Raw genomic sequence first — 13,710 nt, forward strand, 5'->3', positions numbered from 1 at the left:
GCTTCTTTTACTGTCTGCCGCCAATAAGACTACTCCATGGACCTTAAAATTAGAGGTGTACAACCGGACTGGGTATACCTGGTTCTTGGACTGGCTCACTCGGAAAATAGGGTCAGGAACTGGTTCTCAAAGTTCAGAACCGGTTTAAACCGGTTCGGGAACAGGTTCCAAGTGATTACCCAGCTAGAAACTGGTTCCCGGACCGGTTTTGTAAGTAGAGGTTCAAAACCTTTTTTTTTTCCCCCGATTTCTATTTTTACTCCCGCAAGTCACATGACGTTTTTCCTCTTGGCTCTTTCAAACACGCACATCATTCTTCCTTTGTCATTCTTTTTCCTCACTTGCTTCCCTCCCTCACCGGCTCCCTCTCGCACCATTAGATGGACGGACCGTGTTTGTTGCTGCCAAATTCTTGTGTATCACATGGATTGGCTCGTCTAATTTCTCTTTTGTAGGAGAAGTTATGCTTGCATAAATGAGTAGCTTCATGTAGTAGTTGTGGGGATAAGACTAATATTAGACCCATATTTGTTGCCAATTATTTGCTTTATGATTTTATTTATTATAATTAGCCTTGTGGATCTTTAATTTTTCATTTAGTCAAAAAGTTTATGTATTTATTTATTACAAGTGCTTAATATTTCAATTTAAAATAAGAGAATTACGTTATTTTCTCGCGTATTAATATAAAATTCGAAGTCATATAGAATATATATTGCAAAACAGGTTCTAGTGGAAATAATATTGACCCTGGAATCAGATCAGAAAAATAAGGTGGGTTGGGTACAGGATCCAATACAAACGGGGTCAGGTATAGGGTCCAGAAAAGAGGTCCCGGTTATAACATGATCGGGTACAGGGTCCAAATCTAGACTCTACCCACCCTGGACCTAATCACCCCTACTTAAACCTGCTTTGTCTGAATTCTAAGATGTAAAATTCGGGGGCATTCCCAAAGACGAGGGAAGAAAAACTCTCTCCAATTGAAAAGACAGAATGTGCAGATATCAGCACATTAAAATAAGGAACATATCTAGATTAGATGCCGAGTTACTGAATTACTACTGGAAGTCTTTATCGGAAGCTTGCTTTCTATTAATTAGACATGTGCTTCATATAATATCTAAAATCGGCACGTCTATCCAAGGCTTCTTTTACTGTCTGCCACCAATAAGACGCTCCTTTCATACAGTGTCTCTATTGACAAAAAAAAAAAAATATTTGAAGGGGTAAGTGCAAAGGCAGGATTTCAGATTTTGATTGTCCATCAATCGAGGATTCAAGACTAGTTCAATGTGGCTGCCGCGTGAAATATTTTGGTTGTTAACCACGTGTCATGTCCTAGGGCAAATTCTATTGATGGCAAGATCGAAACCCGATTTGAGCTCTTTTAAATCCTATATCACCGTTTGAGCAAAATAAGATCTTAACTTCTCAATCGATCAATGGCCAAAACCTTCGAATCATATTTTGGAACTTATCCCTACATGAGTGTACGGAATTGTGCGGCTTTAACTCCTAGTTATCCAAAAAGAAAAAGGCAAGATTCCGTCAATAGAAATAAGCAAAGCAACGTTGAGATATTATTTCATCACACCGGCTTTAGGCATGTAAAGTATGGGGCCATTATATGTTCCATAATCGAATAAAACGAGAGCCAAAAGTCATGTTAGGTGGGTCATCCATGAACCTATTTATATTTGATGGTGAAGGAAATCGAACTAATTGTGCTACGTTAACTTTAAGTCTCCATTTATTTCACCAAAAATAAATAATTTAAAAAATATTATCCTAATAATGATTACTGTATCACTTCACTTGAAATAATTAGTAGACAAAAAATGTTTGTCGTTATCAACAATAATTTATATCCAAAGATTTTAGTGGGTAATAGAAATATCATTCGTTCATTCATTTTTATAAGCGATGCAAATGATTATATTTAAGAAAATATTTTTCGAATCATTTACTTTTATTGAACAAATGGAATCTAAGAATCTTCTATCAATCAGGAGAGTATTAATTAAAGATGCTTAATCAGGAGAGTATTAATTAAAGATGCTTGCTATGTGGAATCCACGAGAAGGTGGAGATTCCTCTACTTAGATTCCTCCTTTTTTATTTATTCCACAACTATCGAACCTTTAACATGCGATGTGTGCTCGAAGCTTTCCAATGAGAATGACGAACTTCCCAAAAGGAAAAATGTTGACAATATTAAATAACCTACAATAGCAAATGATTCTCCTATCAGAACGAAGGAAAATAGAGCCCCTTATCTACGAATTCACACCTAAGTTTTCGCAAACTCTTTTTTCTGCTTTTATCGTTTGTTGAAAGGCTTTCGCAAATTCATATATTCATTAGATGAGTATTTTTTATCATGTAGAAACGTAGTTGATAACGATTTAAAGATAAAATCCAAGGCTACGCTAAGACACGATCATCATGAGGATTTAATTTCTACTACAATCTTCACTATGGTAGTTTGCCTCTCACGGTGCCACTGTGGCAGAGGTCATCACCTGCAGTAGCCAACGCCGACTTGTCCCCTCCGTCTATTGTTGTCCCTCACCTTATCATTCCTCCTTCCTCTCTTTATTATTTTTGAAAACTAAAATCTTATAAAAAAAAACTTTTAGGTCCCCTGTTGGGTGGCTTTGGGTCTCTTTCAACTCATAGCTCGAGAGGTGAGAGAGGCTCAGGACCACCTAATACTGTTATTAGAGCCCAAGTTGCCAATAAGTTTGGACTTAATAGTTACATGGGAGAGTTATGAGTTGTTGCATCTTTGACCTAGGCCCAATTTGTGAAGGGGAGATTGTTGAGGTAGGGACTGATAGTTGGTTTATAAGTGTGACTGAAAGCTTCACTTCTTGAGCACGTTTTTGGAGGTAAAAGAGGCTCAAAACCATCCAAAATTCCCTTTACCAAAAAAAAAAAAAAAAACATCCAATACTTAGGTAACTTAGGCCCAATGTGTGAGGGAGAGATTGTTAAGATTGTCCCATATCGGTTGTGGAAGAGGCTGGTGGTTGGTTTATAAACATGATGAAAAATCTCACTCTTTGAGCTAGCTTTTGGGTTTAGAGAGATTCAAGAATACCCAACAAGTTTAGACCCAATAATTAGATAGGGTCAGTTTATAAGTGTGAGAGAAAGTCTCACCTCTTGAGTTATAACTTTTGAGGTGATAGAGGTCAAAACCACCTAACACAAAAAAAAATGAAAATCATAATACCACGAAAGTATTCCTCCTCTCTTTTCCATTTCATTCCCTGTCTGTCCTTTAATAATTCTGTGTGCCTTTTTCTACCTCCGGTCAGAGAGACCCTCAACATCATAAAAGCATATACACTCAGCTAGCACTTCATCCTTGACTCGAAAGGATAAAAAATCACAATAATTAGTGTTGCCGCTTCATGATTGTTGGAAAAGTGATAAATTATGTGGTTAAGTAGGAGCAAGGCAAGAGAGACTGACCCATTAGTCATATTGCACATTGCATTCAACAAAAGATAAAGCACAAGGAAACAAAAGTCCCCACGAGTGAAACCGTGGGTGGTGGTGGGACTGTATTATATGCTATCATTGACCATGCATTTTTGCTTTCCAAACCCAGCACAAGTAGCTGACAATTTTTTTTTTTTTTTGGGTACGACCCCTTTTTTGTGGAAAGATCGGTGGGCACCCAAAAATAGAGGTGATCATCCACAATTAAACAAACAGATTGTGATCACCCAAGAATATTCATCAATTCTTGATTAGAAGATCCTGCTATTAATTAATGGTCTTGAACGAGAAAGCTGGCATGGAAGTTGGTACATTGGCAGAAGCTAGTGGCTAAAGGTTGGAATAAGAGAGAGAGAGAGAGAGAGAGAGAGAGAGAGAGAGAGAGCTTTGAAGTTGTCAAGAGAATAGGGAAGTGGAGAAGTGGGGGACAAAGAGAGAGACATGGTTGGTTGATGGTAGTCGGCAACAATATTTGAAATGAAATCCTTGGAAGCATGGGAATAAAAACACCAATGTGAAAGATGATCAGGTTTTGCATGAAAAATAACTAGAGGCATAAGTTTTGAATTAAGGATACCTAAAGGCAATGCTTGAAGAATGATCAGGTTTTACATCCGCGCGAGCTGAATAAAGGCAGTGGGTGATGATCAAACGAAAGTTATAACTGCGCCATAAACTTATTTAATAGACGAACAGAGAGAAGAACATAAGAATATCCATAGGCCCAAAAGTTTCGTTTTATTATTGACTCAATATTTGGAAGTTTGAGAATCCAAAGACAAAAGGACCTATATTTAAATGAAATTATCTTTTATGCCATGAAATTGTTGTTAAATTCTTTATTAATGCATACTTTCACATTGTATTTTGCGCACAACTCATTATGACGTAGGACACCAGCTCAACCAAGTAAATATGCGAAATAAGTTTCTTCAGAGACCGACTATAGACTTTCGTATATAAGAACCGCATATTTCAACTATATCAAATTTTTATTACATAAGATGTACCGTCTCCCAAGAGATTATGGAATTATGTAAAATGGAAACTTCAAATTTCATATGGACACATCAAATTAGAAAACCTTTGTCATGTCGGATATACTAAAATATGCCGATAAAATGTATTCCCCATGCTTAGCACAGGGAAGTCTAATGCCAACTAGTGAAAAAGAAACTTTATAAGTCAACTGAGAATATATATAAACCATAAGTTGTACTGTCTCTTCTTGTAGAATGTTCGCCCCCTCAAAGTTACGTAGGTCAAATTCTTAGGTGTTGAAAAGGGTTGCCTCTATGAATGATCCCCACATTTTTCCGGTTTTATCTTGTCCAACCAAGACTTGATTATTCAAATGCAAATCCCCGAATTGCAAAGCAAGACAAGAACTTACAAAAAGAAGGAGTTTTCCGGTTAAAGAAATTCACGAGTTAAAAATTCACGACCGATACTTGTTTAATCTAGTCATCAGTGGTTTGTTCCAAAGGCCAAGGGCGGGGCCAACAGAAAAACCTATGGAGACGTCACCTCAACTTTAATTTATTCATTTATTTATTCGAATAGAGCCCTCTCAATTCTCGATTACTTGACTCAATCTGTTGTCCTTCGTGGAAAGCATGCATATAAAAAAATTGGCTTACGTGTGACAAACCCCCTCAAGTGCGGCTTGCATGCAAGCTGGATTATGAGCCACACTCGAAATAAACTGAGGTGAAAGCTAATTTCAATATCATATTCGAATATTCAAACCAAAAAACTCTAGCTATCAAGTGAAAAAGAAATCATATTTATCATATAAAATTGTAAAAAATTAATGTGTGATGCTTTTAACGCACAAGTTTACCATTGCATGGACGTGGAAAGTTCAGCTGCAAGTTAACTCCAAAAACACTTTAAATTATATAACCAAGGATTTCTAGAAGAAATATCGGCCGTGAAAAAAAGAAGAAAACATCTCACAAGCGAGTTTGAAATCTTAAAGGACATGATTGCAGACAAAGTGCAGGACAAGGATTCGAATCAATGTATCGAAACCAGCCTGACGAGTGACACGATATCCATTACGTACGTGCCTGTAGACTAATTCCTCTCCCACTCACCCTTTCGTCCCCTCACAAAACCACATACAGTAAGCAAATCGCACAAAGGGGTCGCTCTCTTTCCTGAAGATGTTTTAAAGCTCGCCCTACAACACTGCTCTTGAGCGCACTCTACCTGGCTAGAGGCCATACTTTGATTGGCGAATTAAAGTAATAATTGATTGTCCTCGATTCCTAGTGGAGTCCCGAGGTTTATCAAAAGTGTGTGTGGACGCGTTATATAAAGGGCTCCAGTTTTCATTGCCAGATGCACCCTCCACGAACAAAACCCATCGTTGCCAGTTCAATACATTTCCTCCAGCAAGCACACAGAAGGAGAGGGAACGGATAAGATAGAGAGCAGAGCGATGGACGCGAAGAGGTTGTTTCACAAGCTGAAGCCCTTCCTCGCTGTGGTGTTCTTACAGTTCGGGTTTGCGGGGATGGACATCCTCTGCAAGGCTGCCCTAAACAAGGGCATGAGCAACTACGTGCTCGTCGTCTACCGCCACGCTGTCGCGACGATCGTCATCGTCCCTTTTGCAGTCATCATGGACAGGTATCTCTCTCACTCTCTCTCTCCACCATATAATCTAAACTAATATATGTGAGAACCGCTTCCCGAATTTGTTCCCCACTCGACGATATTCCTGTATCAATGACAAGCTTTGATAGCTTTATTCGGCGGAGTCTTGTTATACGTCCGTGTTGTTTTCTTCGATTGGTTTGGTTTTGGTTAAATACGAAGTCTTGACATTGGATCAATTAATCACGTGAACATTTCTTCTTCAGGAAAACAAGGCCCAGAATGACACTCCCCATCTTCATTAGGTTGATGGTGCTAAGCTTATTGGAGTAAGTACGAAATCAACTTATTATCGCCACAAATTACACAATCATAAGGTTTCACGAGAAATTGTTCGTGACCACCTTTGACGTGTTGTTTCATTCTTCTCTCTCTCTCAGGCCGGTCATCGACCAGAACTTGTATTATTTGGGGATGAAGCACACGACGGCAACATTCGCTGCTGCCATGTGCAACATTCTTCCGGCCATCACCTTCGTCATGGCTTGGATCATGCGGTAATGAACGTGTGCTGACTCTGCTCTCGACACAAGCAAATCACTCTATCGTGACCATTAGACTCTCATACGCGTCTTTTAGTAGTATCATCACTCTTTAACCAGAAAGGGATGTCAAAATATGCTAGAGTTTTTGCTAGAAGTGGACCATATATTGGTCCGACATACAAACCTGAGCCCAAAATAAAAATAAAAATATGTCTGCTTTTGAAGAACGATAAATACACTATATTTATCGCGAACATGATAAGATAGTTCTTTCACCATAAGGTCTCAAATTCTTTTGATTTGCAATTGACAATGACATATCAATCGCTATTGGCATAGGCTTGAGAAGGTGAAACTGAAGAGTATTCGGAGCCAAGCCAAGGTGTTTGGGACACTAGCGACGGTTGCCGGAGCGATGATCATGACTCTAATTAAAGGCCCTGTTCTCGAACTATTTTGGACAAGAGGAGGAGGGACGACCGCCAACAACATTCAAAACGGGAGTGCTGCTGGTGGGATCAGCCTCCAGAACTCCATCAAGGGTTCTCTCATGATCACTGCCGGATGCTTCAGCTGGGCTTGCTTCATGATTCTCCAAGTACTTAATCTAATATAATCGATCTTCTCATATTGGATTCGTAGATAAAGTTTTTCAAGCTTAGTGCCTTACACTCTCGAAAGAGATGCTTTTGAAGATCGGCGCGGAATGAGGGTAAATCATAACCAGCAATACACACTAACCGTGTGGTTTTTTTGGTCACTTCCAACAGGCGATTACGCTACAAACATATCCAGCTGAGCTGTCTCTCACTGCTTGGATATGCTTTTTGGGGACGGTCGAGGGTGCCGCTGTGGCTCTGTTCATGGAAAGAGGAAACGCCACCGTTTGGTTCATACAATGGGACACCAAATTACTCGCAGCTGTCTATAGTGTGAGCACTTGAACTTTGTGATTATTCAATTAATTTTCTTTTACAAAATGACCTGTGAAACTTAAGAGAGAGATTATAGTGCCTTCCACTATTATCACTTGTTGTCGTTGCAGATCTTTCATCGTGAAGTTCCATAGGGAATTAACTGAACCCTGACCATACTGTTTTTCTCATGTATAAGTTGGTTGATTTCAGTATTTTCGAGTAACCGAGGTGGATCCTCGACAGTTTCACCCACCGATTTGGGTAACTGCATATATTTTAGGGATAACAAAAAATACTAACATGGTTTTTATTTTATTTTTCTATCTCTCCTATGTGGCGCTATCGTGGCTAAAACATGAAGGTTAAAACGACGTCGTTTTAATCCAAATGTGGTTTTTTAATCTAAATATCATTTAAATTAAAAAAAAAAAGCTACATTAATAAAATAAAAAAAGGAATGAAGAAGGCAAAATGGCGAGCGCCTACAAGGCCCTCACCGCCACCACCCCACCATCGCCGGCCACTAGCTAGGGCCCAACAACCCACGTTGACCACTGGTTGGTCATCCCTAAACATCACTAGCCCTTTATGGTAATTTTACTTTTTACAAGTTTTAAAATTCGATTACATTTTCGTGATAAATTTTAGAATTTTTAATACATCTATCCCTATATTTTATTAGTAGATGAAAGCTTCTACTTAATGTTTTCACTAGAAATTATTTTTAGCTTTGAAACAAGAAAGTTACCTTCCCGTTTATGTTATTACAAAGTTAACATATGAGTCATGCCATGATTGGTAAATGCAGGGAATAGTGTGCTCGGGAGTGGCTTACTACATCCAAGGTGTGGTCATGAAAGACAGAGGACCGGTTTTCGTCACGGCCTTCAATCCTCTAAGCATGGTCATCGTGGCTATCTTGAGTACCTTCATTTTTGCCGAGCAGCTTTTCCTGGGGAGGTACTTCTCTTTGCCTCCTCAAATTTCTTCCCTAGTCCGTCCTAATTACCAATTTCAAAATCATATTACGCTAATTAATTTTGTTGCATCAGGCTCGTCGGCGCCGTTGTCATTGTGGCCGGTTTATATCTGGTCGTGTGGGGCAAAGGCAAGGACTACAAGTCTTCTCCCGCGCCTACGGACGAGCACAAGGCGTTGCCGACGAAGTTCGTCGACCCGGGGGGCAACGGGAAGGAGAACTATAGTCATGAGATGATCACGATCAGTACATGTAAAGCCAAGGAAACTCCGGAAGCCAATGAAAATTGATTGGCCATTTGTAACTTTGACTTCTGTGGTGACATGAAGCTCGTTAGTTAAGAAGATTCTAATTAATCGTTTTCGAGAGAGGTCTTTGCCATTACGAACATATGGTGGTGAGTTTTGATACATCAATGCTTCCCGGAAGCAAGATTCACGTAAATGATTTTGGAAATTAAGTTAGAGCGAGCCTTTCTCACAAATTGGTGTATAGGGGTTTTTCGGGAATAAAACCAAAACATCGGGATCACAAACTTTTTCAAGTTTGACACAAAGTAAGTGTGGCAAATCTATGCAGTGAGATTCTCAGAAAGCAACATGAGTCAATGATTTCAACTTTTCACATTTGATTTTTAATAAGATTAACGCACATTGTCTTTCATTTTTAATTAACACGAAACATTTTAAACTTTCAAAATACTCAAAATCTTGACAGATCCAATTCTATGTACTAGTTCGCGATTTTCGGAATTTAAGATTTTTTGGGGAAAATGGAAAAATAAATTTACGAGTAGATGAAAATCTGCCCCAGGCGATGCTCTGTTTGGGCCCAACTTTTGCATTATGACAATATATCGAGTCGCATTGGGCCGTACACCGCCAGGGACGAAGTTGAGTTGATTTATTGTATGAAAAAACCAATCTTTCTCGGCTTGGCCCCTTGTAGACCCGAATATGTTGAACAAGAAATAATAAATCCCATTTAAATATAAGCTTGAGAGAGTTAACCTATTGACCCACTTTTGATCTAAAATAATAACAACATTGACCGCGTCATAGCCGACCAGATGACTTCGATGTTTGGACCAAAAACGTGTGTAGCTAGACCAGAAACGTAGGGCCCAAACTCCAGACCCTAAAGCTTTGAATAAGGTCCCCAATGGCCGTATCCCAGACCAAGGTATCCCAACTTAGCTCCACAGAGAAATTACAAAAAAAGAGTCATAAACTTATATATAATTTTGTCAATTCAACTATAAACCTTTTTATTATGTCAATTGAGTACTAAAACTTTTGACGTTTTACCTATTGAGTCTATCTAACTAATTTTGATTGAAAATCTCCAATGTAAACATTGATAATTTTACGTGGCAAAACTGGAGCTATTTTGAGTACCTTCAGTTCTATAAGTATGGTAATTGTCGTTATTTTAAGTATTTTCATTTTAGCCGAAGAGCTTTTCTTGGGAAGGCACTTTTTTTTGCTCCTCAAATTTCTTCCATAATTCGTGTTAACCATCATTTTTTAGAGATTATATTATGCTGATTGATTTTGGTAAATCAGGATTATTGGCGCCATCATCATTGTGGCTGGTTATAAATCGTGGTATTGGGCGCAAGCGACAGGCGAAAATGGCTGACCCGGGGCAATGGAAAAGACTAATGTTTTCTGGAAGCAAGATTCATGTATCAATTAAGTGCAGACGTTACGTATGTGAAGGCAATAATTTGAAAGTCCTAAGTTGTGCCGTAGTGGGGTGGAAGAACTTTGTGCTCGTCCCCATATCGGGAGCCAATTTAGCCGCTATCTACTACCCCCGGTACCTTCCTTTGCCTTAGAAGATTTCGAATTTCTCCTCGCCTTCTCAAAGGGCGCACCTCTCCTGTTCTCCATCTCTGCCAAATCTCTTTTCAAGACTGTCATTTCGCTATCTTGCGTTGGAAAATGGTCTGCTGCTCCAGGTTCCAAGGGCTTTTATATACCCGTTCTAATCTGTCCATCAAGCTACTATTTCTCGGTGAAGGGGAATTCCAAATTTCTCCTCGCATCGAATTATTTCGAATTTGAATTCCTTTTTTCATTTTGGGAATTTGGCACAAAGAATAACATCGTTGGGCTATGGTCCAATCTTATCACGGAAAGAGCAAAAGCTTCTATCTTAGAATTGAAATCCTCCTGTCTAAATTTACAAGGACATCACCGATAATATCCCTTACAAAAGCATTTCCATTATGTCTATTTGACCATGCAAATGCGCATCCTTTGCACTCCTTATCAATTATCATGTGGTTATTAACAAATTCCTAGAATGACTGCAGTTTGGAGTTCTTAGACAGCCGAGTACCTTCCTTCTCCTAATAGTGGAATCCTTCATTGAAATTCCCAGTGCAAGCCCACGACAAAGTAATTGACAGGCTGATGCTCTGAATTAGATCCCACACAACCATTCTTTCTTGCAAAGCGGATGGGGCATGTATAGAAGTCAATCTATCGAGACGCGACTTCAATCCTGGAAACGTAGCCTCCTCCTTAGACATTTTAAATGAGGAGGCTGAGTTTTAGTTTCCATCAAGAACGATATGCAGGGCCATCCACATAGCTCTTGAATCGTCGGGGGTACCCAACGCTTGATTATTCCAGCTTATAATTAGCACTAGTTGCCTCAGCCCATCCAGTCAGAGTAGTGCTTATCTGAACAAGATTTTCGGATAATTAAGAGTCATCCAATAGAAAATTTCGTTGTGATTTAATTTCATCTGGCTCGAACCTCTTTTTCTTCCTTGGAGTCACATTTTAGGATCTCCCCCAGTTTTCTTGGCTTGCGACTGACTTGGGAATAGTTGGTGAGCTCTGTTATGATTTCCAGTTCAGGATATAATACCTGAGTTTCAACCCTTTCGTGAGAGAAGCTCCCAGGTTCTATTTGTACATATTCAATTCCCCTCTCAGAGGAGACACTCCAGTTCCTTTAGCAATGACTGGACCAGTGCAGGCCTTTGCTCTCTCTGCCAAAACAGCTCGAGCATTTTTCTGTTTGGGGACGAATCTGTACAGTGTACATTTTCCTTCGGTGCTTCTTTAGAAGGGAGAATATTGTGCTACGACCCCAGTTTCTCCACATAGTGGTTTGTCTTTTCCATAAAAAATATGCCAACAAGGGCTTAACTCCTTAACTTCAGCCCTAAGCCAAGGAACCTTTGTGCAATGTTCACATCTTTTCCTACAATACCTTGCATAATATTCTATTCTCCCACACGACAAACAAGAATGCGGTAGGCATTCATAATAGGTATCGAACCATAAAGGATCTCCATAGGTATCGAACCACAAAGGATCTCCATAAGTCGTTAAAAACTCCCGGTTTCAAAGGTGAAAAGACCAACAGATTTATTCTAGCTCCACCAAACATTTGTGATGTTATTCCTTGTGACTCCGTCCGCATCGACATCCAAGACCGGCCCTATCTCATCAGCTACTCATTGAACCAACTCCTCCAAGGAGCATTCATAGGAAAGGCCATGAAATTTTACCCAAAAAGCACAATGGTTAAAAAGTGACATTTTCAGGAGCTTATGAAGCTCCCAGATCTTTCATAGAACAAGTTATTTGCAAAGGACCAAACACAACATTGCTGTTGCTTTCAGATTTTAAAGTTATGGCGAAGAGTCCCTGATCAATTTGATATAAGGTCCTCGTTGTGCTCTGAAATGCTTGCACATTAATATTAAGATTCGGCAGAAACTTCCCAAATCAGGTGAGGCTACTTTCCCCCTGTCTGTCAGCTGTAACGACGCCATTGGCAATATCAACGACCTGAAATCCAGCTTGCTGCATAGAGCCGCGTCTCTGGTAAAAGCTAGGATTACAATATAAGAAAAGCTAGCCCCTAGCAAGAGATAGAGCTCTACCAAGACGAGAGAGAATTCTTTGAGTGAATGATTGCCATTTTTGATCTTTCTCAAACAGCCCTTTTCAAAGTTAGGTGGTTCGACCAGTCTTTCCAAACAGGGTGCAATCAAAACGTACTCAGTATTTATCGCAAGTGGAACGAGAAGCTTTTTTCTGCAATCAAAACGTGCTTAAAGTGTTTGCCTGGCAGTGAAGAATGCATTTCATTGAGAGTACTTTTCTGCAAAATGTTTTCGATGATTTCCGATGTCTTGCACACGGAAAATGAATAGAAACCCCCAATTGAGAAAAGAAATCGTGTTTCAAAATAGCTCTATTGCACCATGAGTGAAAACTACCGGTATTCTTTTAAAGCTGAAGATTTCGAATTCCCTCCGTTTTCAAAGAAAGCATTCCCTTCTATAACGAAGTTGTTTGCAAAACAAACAACAAAGCATCTAAGAGTGAAAAATACCGCTATTCTTCTAAAGCTGAAGATTTCGAATGTTTGAGCCCTCCCTCCCTCCCTCTCTCACTCTCTCGAGATCCTAAAGGAATTCGTTATCAAAACTTACAATCAAATACAAGAAACCTATCCCCTTTGCATTTAAAGTTACCAAACAAAGGGGAAAACGACCATTTTTTAAGAAACACGATTTTCGAAGAAAACATTCCCTTCTATAATGAAGTTGTTCGCAAAACAAACTACAAGGCATCTAAGCGTCTAGTTGTATACATCATACTTGTACTCCCATCAAGAGTGATGAACGAAGAGCAGAGATTAACCCTCCACAGTGACAAAACGACAACAGATCTCACATTGAAAGAAGACCAGATGAGTCTCTTACAAGGCAGAGCATTGGCTAAATTCGACTCACCTAATCGAGTCAATCCAACATAAATGACCGATTCACCCCTAATGCGCATCCTACAAAATTGTCAGTGTTACAAATGTAGTTAATTTTCTTGGGGGATTATCAGCAAGTGATCCTCATTCTTGAAATTCACTAACTACTTGTGCATGGTGAAGTATAACCACAACTTCCAGTGCAACCAATCAAAGTGCTGTATTAGAGGAGTGCTCCCGTAGATGCAGATGCAGAGTCAATGCAATCGAAATGGTTTTCATAACCAATGAGTCTCACCAGTTAACCTCAACAACTGAAGGGAAAGTAGAGAAGAATTCATTTGATCTCAGAATGTTTTCTACATTCCAATGCCATTCTGACTTTCCCACGCTGAACATCAACGATGAGAGCTGC

At 39.4% G+C, this 13,710-nt stretch overlaps 1 protein-coding gene across 1 annotated transcript; it reads left to right on the forward strand.

Moving 5' to 3' along the window:
* Nucleotides 1-5,723: 5,723 nt before the first annotated feature.
* LOC104426497 (WAT1-related protein At2g37460) lies at nucleotides 5,724-8,928 on the forward strand. The gene is made up of 7 exons (XM_010039567.3): nucleotides 5,724-6,150; nucleotides 6,384-6,446; nucleotides 6,558-6,674; nucleotides 7,002-7,260; nucleotides 7,433-7,594; nucleotides 8,388-8,539; nucleotides 8,632-8,928. The coding sequence occupies exons 1-7, from the start codon at nucleotides 5,960-5,962 to the stop codon at nucleotides 8,846-8,848; spliced, it is 1,161 nt and encodes a 386-aa protein (XP_010037869.2). The 5' UTR covers nucleotides 5,724-5,959; the 3' UTR covers nucleotides 8,849-8,928.
* Nucleotides 8,929-13,710: the final 4,782 nt, after the last annotated feature.

The sequence above is a fragment of the Eucalyptus grandis genome, chromosome 11 (genome assembly GCF_016545825.1).
Source record: "Eucalyptus grandis isolate ANBG69807.140 chromosome 11, ASM1654582v1, whole genome shotgun sequence".
In the NCBI taxonomy this organism is placed as follows: domain Eukaryota; kingdom Viridiplantae; phylum Streptophyta; class Magnoliopsida; order Myrtales; family Myrtaceae; genus Eucalyptus; species Eucalyptus grandis.

Excerpts from the sequence above, each read along its gene's own strand:
- LOC104426497 (XM_010039567.3), top strand. The coding sequence starts at position 5,960 with ATGGACGCGAAGAGGTTGTTTCACAAGCTGAAGCCCTTCCTCGCTGTG. Across the intron at positions 6,447-6,557 it reads ATGGTGCTAAGCTTATTGGA|GCCGGTCATCGACCAGAACT; the intron begins GTAAGTACGAAA and ends TCTCTCTCTCAG. Across the intron at positions 8,540-8,631 it reads GAGCAGCTTTTCCTGGGGAG|GCTCGTCGGCGCCGTTGTCA; the intron begins GTACTTCTCTTT and ends TTGTTGCATCAG.